This window comes from Morone saxatilis, unplaced genomic scaffold, assembly GCF_004916995.1.
Source record: "Morone saxatilis isolate NCDOM2014 unplaced genomic scaffold, NCSU_SB_2.0 Contig4, whole genome shotgun sequence".
NCBI classification, from domain to species: domain Eukaryota; kingdom Metazoa; phylum Chordata; class Actinopteri; family Moronidae; genus Morone; species Morone saxatilis.
Window position 1 is genome coordinate 6,714,778 of NW_023339984.1, and position 10,833 is coordinate 6,725,610.

General features: G+C 43.2%; 1 protein-coding gene across 8 annotated transcripts in view; it reads right to left on the reverse strand.

The window, feature by feature from the left end:
• The window catches only part of LOC118337875 (nuclear factor 1 B-type-like), a 65,702-nt gene that overhangs the window by 21,520 nt on the left and 33,349 nt on the right, over positions 1-10,833 (reverse strand). For 6 of the 8 annotated variants that reach the window (XM_035675000.1, XM_035675004.1, XM_035675005.1 and 3 more), the window contains exons 3-4: positions 3,570-3,626; positions 1,391-1,459 (exon numbers count right to left, since the gene is read on the reverse strand). In XM_035675000.1, the coding sequence (XP_035530893.1) occupies positions 1,391-1,459; positions 3,570-3,626 (126 nt within the window). The remainder of the gene's footprint in view (positions 1-1,390; positions 1,460-3,569; positions 3,627-10,833) is intronic. The other 2 variants (XM_035675002.1, XM_035675006.1) reach the window with 1 other exon arrangement.

Here is a 10,833-nt window from a genome sequence, read left to right on the forward strand (position 1 = left end):
AATTTGTACATAACAAGGGGAATTCATGGCTGATTTACAGTTCTGCTTTCTCTAAGGCTTTAAGGTTGCAACTAAGAATTAATTTTATTATCAATTTATTAGTCAATTTATTTTCTTGATTAATTGTTTGTTGAATAAAATGTGGTGAAAGTGGTGAATTTTTTTATACAAACATATTCCAGCTGTATGTTTTGTCAACCAACTGTCCAAATGCCTAATATGTTTAGTTTCCTATCACATAAGACAAGAATAACGCTAAAATCCTCACATTAGATAAGCGGGAAATTTGATTAATGATTAATCAATTGTCAAAATATTGCACATTCATTTTCTACCAATCAATTACTTGTTGGTCCTCTACATCACTTTAATAATTAGACAGTACTGTGTTTATTTATTATTTTAGCGACATTGATTCATTGGTTTGGACTTAGTTTAAACCCCCTCGAAACCCAGTTTAGACTTTGATGTGAGCTGTACTTAAGCGTTCCAGACAGCAGCACTGAGGACGAATTGCAAACCCCTCTGACTCCAACCAACCAACAACCGACAGACAGCACAGGTATGTTTCTTTTAAAAACAGGTTGTTTAGGTGACTGGAGTTTTGCACCTCAGGCACGTTCCAGAGCTACAGCATCAGCTCAGAGGCAGTACAGGTAAACAGGGTGCCTTCGGTTATGCGGGGCAAGAGGACTCCTGGTACAATACACAACCGTCTTGAGTAGGGCAGACATGTCTATACAGATGCACGTAGGCTCATACAGACGGCTGCGCAGTTAAATGTTCTCTTATTGCAAAACAGACTGGCCTAACTGGATTTACCATACTACGTCTGCATGGTTGATTTCAGTAAATCGAAAGAGGTTTGGATTTGAAGAAAAGCTGTGGGAGTAAATCCACATGTATTCTTACAAATCAAAGAATCAGTTCAAGGAATAAAACATATGACATAAAAAGTCATAAAAATAAAAAAACAAATACTTACATTTTCATATAAACAGAGACAACTTTCTGTTTATATGAAAACACTTAAATACATCAGCCAGAGCAAAACCTGAGGACACATTTGAAGTCTGCATACCCACACAACTGTTCACAATTAAATGACCTGATTAGACCTCTTCTCATGGCTGTGTGTGTGTGTGTTTAAACTGTGATTGATTGACATCTCCCTGACTCATATCAACGGGGTTGCACCTGTTATTGCAGGGAAAACTTGCACACATTCTTGCAAGAACGGGCACTTTGGTGTACTCGTGTGATTCCCAGCATAGCTCCGCCCAGTGACAACCTGAGCAGAGGTCTAATCAGTGATAAGTGAAAGAATAACTGAAAACATGGTGTGCAGGGCGTTAACATGTACAGAAACAATAGAGGGCTATGTACTTACTTCTGGACACCCGCACCAGTTCCGTAACACTGAAGACTCCTGATTTGATGAAGCTGTCTTCCAAGTAGACTGTTGACACAGGGACACAAAGAAAATCATCATTACTGTCGTGCTTGTTATTTATTAAATACTTTTATCCCAGTTCAAATATAGACAGAATTAGAGTTTATTTGCACTCTATACCACACGTTTCTTTGAATGTGAAATCAATTAGATACAATTCACGATTCAGGGTTCACAATATGATTTCTTTTTTTAACAAAATGAGATTGAACACAAATTATGACTGAAAAAGATTCCTATTTCTCAGATAAAAATCTACAAAATGTATTTTCTCTCGTATTTGTTTTAAAGAAATTAAAGAATAATTTTGTATTTCTGCAGTAGGGTATAAACTGTGCAAAACAATTTATATTTCCTTTTCTCTGTAAAAGCAAAATTGAAAATATAAATGGCCTCGTATCTCTTGCCATGTCTTGTCTGTTATTACATTTTTAATTTTTCTGACTTAGGGGAGCCAAAAAGCTGCCACCAGTCTTCATCTTTGGGCCTTCATACAACTGCTGACGTGAGTGACGTAGGATATCAAACAACCAAAAACTATAATGTAAGAAAAAATTTAAAAAGAGCATTAATCAGTGCCTGTTTCCTTTTCTATCATGTATTTTTCACACTTGTCTTCCTGTAGACTGCTGACTTAAAAATTGGTGTACTATGAACCTTTGTTTTTAGTTGAAGCTTTAAAACAGCACCAACCCCTTCTGTGCAGTACAGTAAAGAGTGACAGGACAGGTGTGTGAGGAGGAGGGACAGACATGCACACTCTTGCTGCTGTGAGTACAACAAACAAGCCTGTGCTGAACCGCAGACACTGCCCAATTGATCAAATACACAAGTAAAACTTAATAACTGCCAATACTGACACTGTTATACTAAGATACAGCGATAAATGGCACATTAAAGAGTAATTTACAGTGGCATTGATACTAAAGACGATTCTGAAAATGTGAGATTGCTTCTCTCTTTCCAAAGTAAATAAACTGTTTTAAGGCTTGGAATTATGAAACTGGTTGTTACAGCAAAGCCAGATTTTTACTCCCGTGTTCAGGAAACTATTTTTAAACACAACAAATGATAGTTATAATGTATATTTTTTGGCAGTGTTGAAGCATTTGCTGCGTTCTGTATAACCTGCCCAGGACTCAACACTACTCAGAAGCTGTCAGTCAAGTAAAACAACCAGACAAGTTATTGACACCCAGATGACTCCGGCTCGGCTTTGATGCAGTGCCAAGGGCACTCAGGCCATGCCAGACAGATAGGCGGGTGGCTCGATTGGCACCTACAAAGCCTAATGTCTCCAGTGAGCCAACGGCTTTTGTGGGGGAACCGTGCCACTGCAGAGGGCCTCCAAGGCCTGAGTCATTGGCTCGCTAGCATGTTTTCCTTGGCACATGTATAGGCAGAACCTGCTCTTGAGGTAGAAAACTAATTATACTTCTCAAACTATTTTCATTCCAACATTGTGACGACACAGCGCAGGTCAGTCCAGGGGAACAACACACGCTGTCAGAGAACATTCTCTACAGCTCGGCTTTGCTTGCTCACCTTGACACACACTCAGCCACCAGCCAAAGGTGCAATCTGCCGTTACATTTCCGCTCCAGATCTTTAATGTCTGGCTCTGTTTTTTTTGGTACACTTTGTTTGATGTCGCCACCGGGATGATGACAATTCAAATTTAATGATCCAATCAAATTTTATTCTTCATCAGTCCATGCAATGTTGAAAACCGTGGCCTCGGTCAGTGGGAAAAAAAATACAAATTTTATTTACAGCTAGAGTGTCAGTTTGGTTGATCTCAATTGTACTGATGGTTGATTTTCATGCAGTTCAATTCACATTCTCATGTTTTTGTTGCCGTTGACACTGGATCACATGGGACAAAAGACATCACAGTTCCGTGGTATGCACCTCTGGCTGCTACAGTACATTTTGTTTGTTTTTTACAGAAGTCTTTGCAATTTTGCTTGCAAGTCACGGAGTTCACAGCAGATCAACACTGTTTAAACTAGGTAAGTTATGGCGTACATAGGCCACTGTACAGTGGAGCGAGCTGCTGAGGAACAATAGAGCGATGACAGGAGGGAGGAGGGAGGATGACCGCTGCTGTACATACCTGGAAGAGGGTTCTTGCCTGGCTCATTGTTACTGGGACTTCCTGACTGCTGCGAGTCTGCAAACACACAGAGAGATGGGAGTGGGGCTTAGCATAGCACGAGGACAACAACATACCATCTTACTGAGACAAGGTTGTCTGGTCAGTATTGATTATGTCCAGCAAATATAACCCGGTGACTTGGTGCAAACATTGCATCCTGTAACTTATAATTAAAAAAAAGGGTCAATCAGAACTTTTACTTTATTTATTGGCACTCTTATTTGAATTTTGTCTCACACCTTTGCCCTACCACAAACTCACTGAGCTTAAAATGAAGAAATAACTACTGTCAAGACTCAACAAGACAAAGTGCATTTCAAGACTTGCTGGGTGCCTAAATGTTTTTTCCTTATCTACCAGTCAAAGAGAGCACACCCGCTGTACATTAAACAAGACAGTTTTGTTTGAACAGCATTATCATTAATGGGCGGGCAACCTGAAGAAAAAAGCAGTGTCTGACACAGGATAGCCTAAAAGTTTTTTTACCAGCAGACCTCTGGCTAATTTTTCAAAGGGGGCTGGGGGAGTGCTAGGAGGGGATACAGAACGAGTTCGGTCCTACTGTGCGAGGTACTAGCACAGAACAAAACGTGGAGAGAAGACAGGAGGGGCGGGGAAAATACAAGGAAACATGTGTGGAATTCTTTCCACCAGCTACGGTGCACAGGCTTTGGTATGAGATGTCCCGGGCTGACGTCTTTTACCATGAAGCCTTGCTGGGAGGGAACCTATCATTCCTCAGCAGTTCTTGCTCTGGTTGATCACTGACAGGCACACGTGTCTTTTTGTGATGTTGTGAAACATGCAAATTAACTGTATAAATCACAGAACGTTCCATGTTAGAAAGAAACACAGCCGACTGAACATAGCGAGGCCTTGGGATCGCACGTGGAGCAGCACTGAACGGCTGCCATGCCAAACAGTGAACAGTGAGCATTTGAGTGGACCCCTATTATGACTCAAGCCCACACATGCCCTGAGACAGAGAGGGCCCAATGAGAACCAGCAGGGAGATTATTATCTACGTCTTTAACTACAAGAGAGACGAGACGCTAAAGACAGTGAACTCAGATACCCTCGGCTTGCAACAACACCCCTTTTCCTGCCGTAGCTCTCATGAGCTGTGTTACAGAGGCAACGGAGAGAGAAGGAAGGAGAGGGGGGTGGACGAGAAAGAAGAAAAAAAGTTGAAAGATTTATCCCTTTCTTGTTCTCTCTCTGTGTCCCTCTCCCTCTCTCTCTCTCTTTCTCGTCCCCCCTCTCCTAAATTTGACTATTAAACAGCACTGCAAAAACAGAATGTTCTTGGCTGAAGCTCAACAATGACAAAGTAGGGAGGGAACAGGACCATACGTTAAGAAGAAAAAAAATCCCCTCTTTCCAGTCTTCTTAGCCCTAAAAATGTGCAAGTAACGTTCAAGTTATGGTCTCACAATATACCTGTGTTCTGCTGCCTTAAATCGTAAAAACAAGTTGCCTTATGATTTCTAATCATGTCCTTCAGGTTTAAGGGATTTCTCACGTGCACACAACAGTTTTAAGATTTTAATCTTTAAAGCAGGTAGGGCTGTAACTAATGATTATTTTCATTGTTGATTCATTCATGAAATTCAAGCCTTTATTTATGCCTCAAGAAACACAAAGGTTTCCCTCATTTGCAATGATGTCGACAAACCGAGAAATATGCAGTTTAAAATTTCAAAAGAGGAAAATACTGTGTGGAAACAATTGCACACTGGGGTGAAGTGTGTGTTTAAAAACTGGCAGAAATCAATCAAATATGCTCATCACAATTTCCCAGAATCCAAGGTGACATTGTCAAATGGTTTGTTTTGTCAGATCAACAATCCAAAACCCAAAATATATTAAAATGACAATGATATAAACAGACAACAGCTGCAAATCTTCACATTTGAGAAGCTGGAGGAACCAAATGATTAGCATTTGTCTTTGATAAACCACTTAACCAATTATTAAAATTATTGTAGATTAAGGTTCTGTTAATTATTTCAATACTACAATCTGTCTTCCATTTCAAGTTGTACACAAGTTGTTGGCCTCAGCAAACTGCAAGAATCATTTGCCTTGGCTTGCACCAATAAGCAGTGAGTCTCTAAAGTTGCCCACTACACACACACACACACACGCACACGCATACATATTCACACACACTGTGAAGCAGCCTTTGTGGGCAAGCGGAGGTTTGTGTGGATTTGGCACAGCACACGTCCATAAAGTGATTGCAGGGAGCTCAGTGGCCTTGTCTCCCTGTCTTCTCCCACCCCCCATGCCACTTTCAGAGTCATCCATCAGTCTAGTTACAACTGCCAACTCCACGCTCGCGCCCTGAGAACTGCTGAGAGGGAAAGAAACGGGCAAGGGGGAGAGAAAGGAGCACCAGAGAGTAGCGAGGAGGAAAGCGCTGAAAGGGTGGTGAGGGGAGAAAAGGAGCAAGGAGGTGGAGGCGGGAGAGGTGCGCCGGTTCGTTTAGATCGGATCAGAGTTTTGTGTTTTTGTTTTTTCTTTCCCTTCTTCGAGGGCTGAACAGGCAACCATGACAAAAAGAGCAGATGGTGGTGGCAATTAGAGATCCCAGGCAGCATCTTCCAGCATGAGGCCCCACTGTAGCACCAGGAGAGACCACCTGGATGACTCAAGGTGGGATGCAAGCATATGGCGCATCTGCCAGGCCTGCACCGGAGCTGGAAACACCTCCCCTGTTGCATTACATTTTACCTTTGACCCAAGAAGGGCAGCTTCATGCTCCTTCGTCTTCTTTCAGGGTGATTATATTGTTTAGAACAGTGCTTGCACATTTGTCAGGCCGTGAGTGTGCTGATTATATCTACTGAACATCACTTTTCGTCCCTCAACAGGTATTTAAATGAAGCAGTAATTTTAAATTACAGGAGATAATTCTGCATTACAAAGTGCAAATAAATTGGCTGTGTTTTTTTTTTTTTTTAAAAGGCAGCTGAAATAAAGTAAAAGAGTTCTGGTATCTGTATCTAAAAGGTGTCCTGTGCAGAAGCCCAGCCAATCCGATAGTCTTCAAATAAACAGTAGTGTAACCTGTAAATAAACAGTTGTGGTCGAGGAGGCTGGGCTTTGCCCTGGGAGCTTGGCAGGGCTCGATCACAGGGCCAGACACCACACACACGCCCTCTAACACACACATACACACAAACACGCACGTACACACACGGCCCTTTTCCAAAAACAACATTTCTTGGCACCCTCCATCCCGGCCACTTGTTTAAATAAACAAACCGGTTCATGAAGGAAGTGAAAAAACAGTACCGCGTATGAATCAGATTATCTGCTGTTACTCAGCAAAAAAAAAAAAAAAGCAAGGGAAAAAAGTAGCAGAGGGGGCTTGTGGGTATTTTGGATGTGTCCACGAGTTCTTACACCTTCTTGTCCGGTGGGATACTTATCATACCACTGTAACGATTAGGGCAATTAGGGGTAATGGCAACAGAAATCTGGCTCTGAAAGAAAGTTTCTCAGTGCTTGTGAGGTTTCTCCACGCCCAAGTGTGTTACTCGCCTGGATTTTATAATCACTAAAACACTTTCCCTAACCCACCCTCTCAATTTTTGGCATGATACCCACTGTTCCCACTAAATCGTGGAACACACATGCACATACGCACACAGTGTAGATTAAATTAGCCACATAGTTTGGGAAACTTTCTCTCCCTTTTTTTTTTTTGACAATGGCGGTGCACGTTCTTAGCCCGTAAACACTTGCAGACACGTACAGATATCCTCCACAAAAAAACAGTGCGCACGCGCGACACGCACACCCTGCAGATGCATACCGCTGTCGACATTTCAGGAGGAGAAGCCTGTCTGGCAGCCATTTTATGCCGAGCGGGGTTCTGTGCACATGTATAGCACTCTGGCTGCCAGAGGCATGGGTCCCGAGCCAAGACGCATTTCAGCAGCCTGGGGAGGCGAGGGGAGGGGAGTGTGGAGGAGAGGTGGAGAGGGGTGGACTCCCGGAGAAGTAGGGAAACAGAGAGAGGGAGAGGGGCAGAAAATATCGACCTAATTACGGAGCAGCTCCGATGTGTAATGTTTCGACAATACAGCTGCTCCTGAGTAAATATTTGATGTGGTCGAGAAGACTTTCTGCTCAGTGTCCTCCTGCTTTTCTTTCCTATACCGCTGCAGGACACCTCCAGTTTGTCCTTCCTTGGAAATGCACAGCCGAAATATGTGTGGCGTGGGGTCATGCAAGTCTTGACAGTATGCATAAATGACTGTACATGTGCCGGTATGGAATGTGTGTGTGTGTGTGTGTGTGTGTGTACAATGTCCCGTGTCCTCCTCTGCTCCTGGTTTCTATCATTCACAGCTTCGTCGATGACCTCACACTACTTGGGCTGGCTTCCAACAGCCGGCAGAACCTGCTCTCTTCTCCAAATCTTCCTTTCTTCTCCTCGCTATCTGTCTATCGCTGTCCCTGTGCCTGCAACACTATCCATCCTCTATTGTATCTCTTCATACCCGTCTCTGTGTATATCTACCATTCAGTGTGTATCCGTGAAGATATCTTATCCGATGATAAGTGCACACTATAACTTTTTTCAAATTTCTTGATTTTTTTCCTCCTCATTTTTTAACACTTGTCTCTTTCTTTCTTTTAATGTCTCCATCTGTGTTGGCACTATCCCCCCTTTGCCGCCTTTTTTTTTTAATGCCCCTCTCTCCTTCTCTTTCTATCTCTTTGTCTCTCTATCTCTCTCTTCTCTCCCTCCCTCACGCTTTGTTGTCTAAACAAAGTGGCCTTTATCAGGATGAGCCGCAACCCAAACAAGCCAAACAAAAGATATGGGCGAGGAAATCTGCCCGCAAAAGAGGGAGGATCTTATCGTGCCAGCCATTGTGTGCCAGCCTGCCAACTGGCGATGCCCCCCGCCACCGACCCCTCCCCGCACACACACAGACACACGCACACACAAAATTTGGGCATCTCAGCCTCCCCCCCACCTGGACTCATGCATGGGGTTCTGCAAAGGGCTGGCACCTGACCTGGCCGAAAGGAAAGTGATATTGACGCCGAGGGTGAAGGAAAGAGGGTGAAAATGCTCCAGCCAAATGGGTCGCCATCTTGGGGTGGAACTGTCTCACAAGGAGGATGAGTTTTAACTAAGCCGAACGTGAAGAACAACTTGTTGTGTTTTTAGTATCAAGTTTTTAGTATCAAGTACTAAATTGCCTTTTTTACGACCTCTTCTATGTGTTAGTGTTGGGTTTATTATCAGCGATACCTCTGCACAGACAGAAATGGATAGTATTGTATTCCCTTTGACAAACTATGACTATGTTCCCCCAATGGTGCCTATACACTGTGTGACACTGTAATGATTATCTCATAATTGGAACAAGGCAAGTATTTCTTATTGGCTTAGAGGAGCACCTGGTAATCCGGATAGCTACCCTATCAAATGACTGCCACTGACGGGGAATGCAGGTACAGTAGGATGAGTTACACACACACACACACACACACACACACACACACACACACACACACTGAACACACTCACAAAAGAGAGAGAAAGCAAGGAGAAAGTGAGAGGGGCAAAGTTGAAACGTCTGTGAGAACAATGACATTTTGCCTTCTTTTCTCTAAGCCAGACACCACAGACTTGTTCAATAGAGCAGGAGGGGAGACACACACACGCACACACACGCACACACACGCACACACAGTAGGACTGTCAGGGTTTTGAGACTTATGGAATCAAGTGGGATCCTAGCCCAGACAAGAACAATGAGAAGCCATACAGTGTGTGTCTGTATATGTGTGTGTGTGTGTGTGGTTGACTGTGTGGTTGACTGTGTGTGACCCAGCTCACTTGTATCTCTCTGTGTGCGAGAGCATCTCGCGGCGTGAGCACGCACATGACTGCTGCCACCTCAGTGTGTATGTGCGCGTGTGCGTGTATCGTCAATGTGTGTTTGTTTCTAATCGGTGCATACTAATGCCGGTGACAAGCGGGCGACTCTTTCTCTGTACCGAGGCTCTGTGCCTTCTCCTCAGTAAACTCTCACGGCAGTGAAAAGAGGAGAGCATTTTAACCGAGCCGGGAGGACAACAGGCTCCTCATTGAGGTCACCAAACAGTGTGGATGGGGAGGGAGCGCATTCAGTGGCGAGTGGGCCTTGAACAAGGGACTGAATGGCCTGACGGATCATTAGCCACACCGGCCCGGGAGAGGAGAAGGAAGAACCTGGCAAGCACAAAGGGATACACAACCACAAAACCAAGGATGCAGATGAGGGTTAACCCATCTAAATTCAACTTCCCCACCTTTTAATTTGTGAAATAAAGTTTACCCACCTTTACACAGATGCATATATTGTGCATACAAACACAAAAGCATCTCCAAATTCGCACTCTGTATTGTAGTGGTACATGTGCACACACACACTTGGCTCACACGCTGACATACATGCATGCACAAACAGAGGCACACACCCAGCATCCCGCGGCGAGCTGATCTGTGCTGTACATGTGCGATGCAGTCAGCGGCCGAGCTGCAGACAAACTACACGACACAACGCGACACAGTGGCTCATCTGTCCCATGAAAAATGAGCAGACTGGCCTCCAGTCAGCACTCTGCGCCCCACTTAATGTTTCCACCTCCTCCCACTCTCTCTCTGTTTGTCCTTTCTCACAATGTGGCCTTTCCTTTCGCTTTTTTACGACATTCCTTTCTTTTCTATTCCTCTTTCTGTATCCTTTTTTATTTTTTCTATTCCTGTTACTTTACTCTCAGCCTACTGCCCAAAATGTTTATCTTCTCCGCGGCACCTGATTCTATCCATTGCATTTAGTGCTGCAGATGTATCAATATATGAGTAGCTAAATTACTTGTGCTGAAACAGTTAATCAATTAGTGAATCAAAAGGTAATCAATCCCTAACTATTTTGATCATCTTATCATAACCAAAGTATTTCACAATCATATCATCTTAATCATCAATAATCATGTCATTTACTATGCAAAGATTCCAAATCTGTCCTGGTTTGAGCTTCTCAAATGTAGTATTTCTTTTCTCTTTTCTAAAACTTTTCTCAGTTTTTATCAATGTAAATTCAATATCTTTGCATTTGTGACTGTTAAGTGAACACAAGCAATTTGAAGGCTTCACTTTGGCTTCTCGAAAATTGTGATGGTCACTTTTGACTATTTTCTGACATTT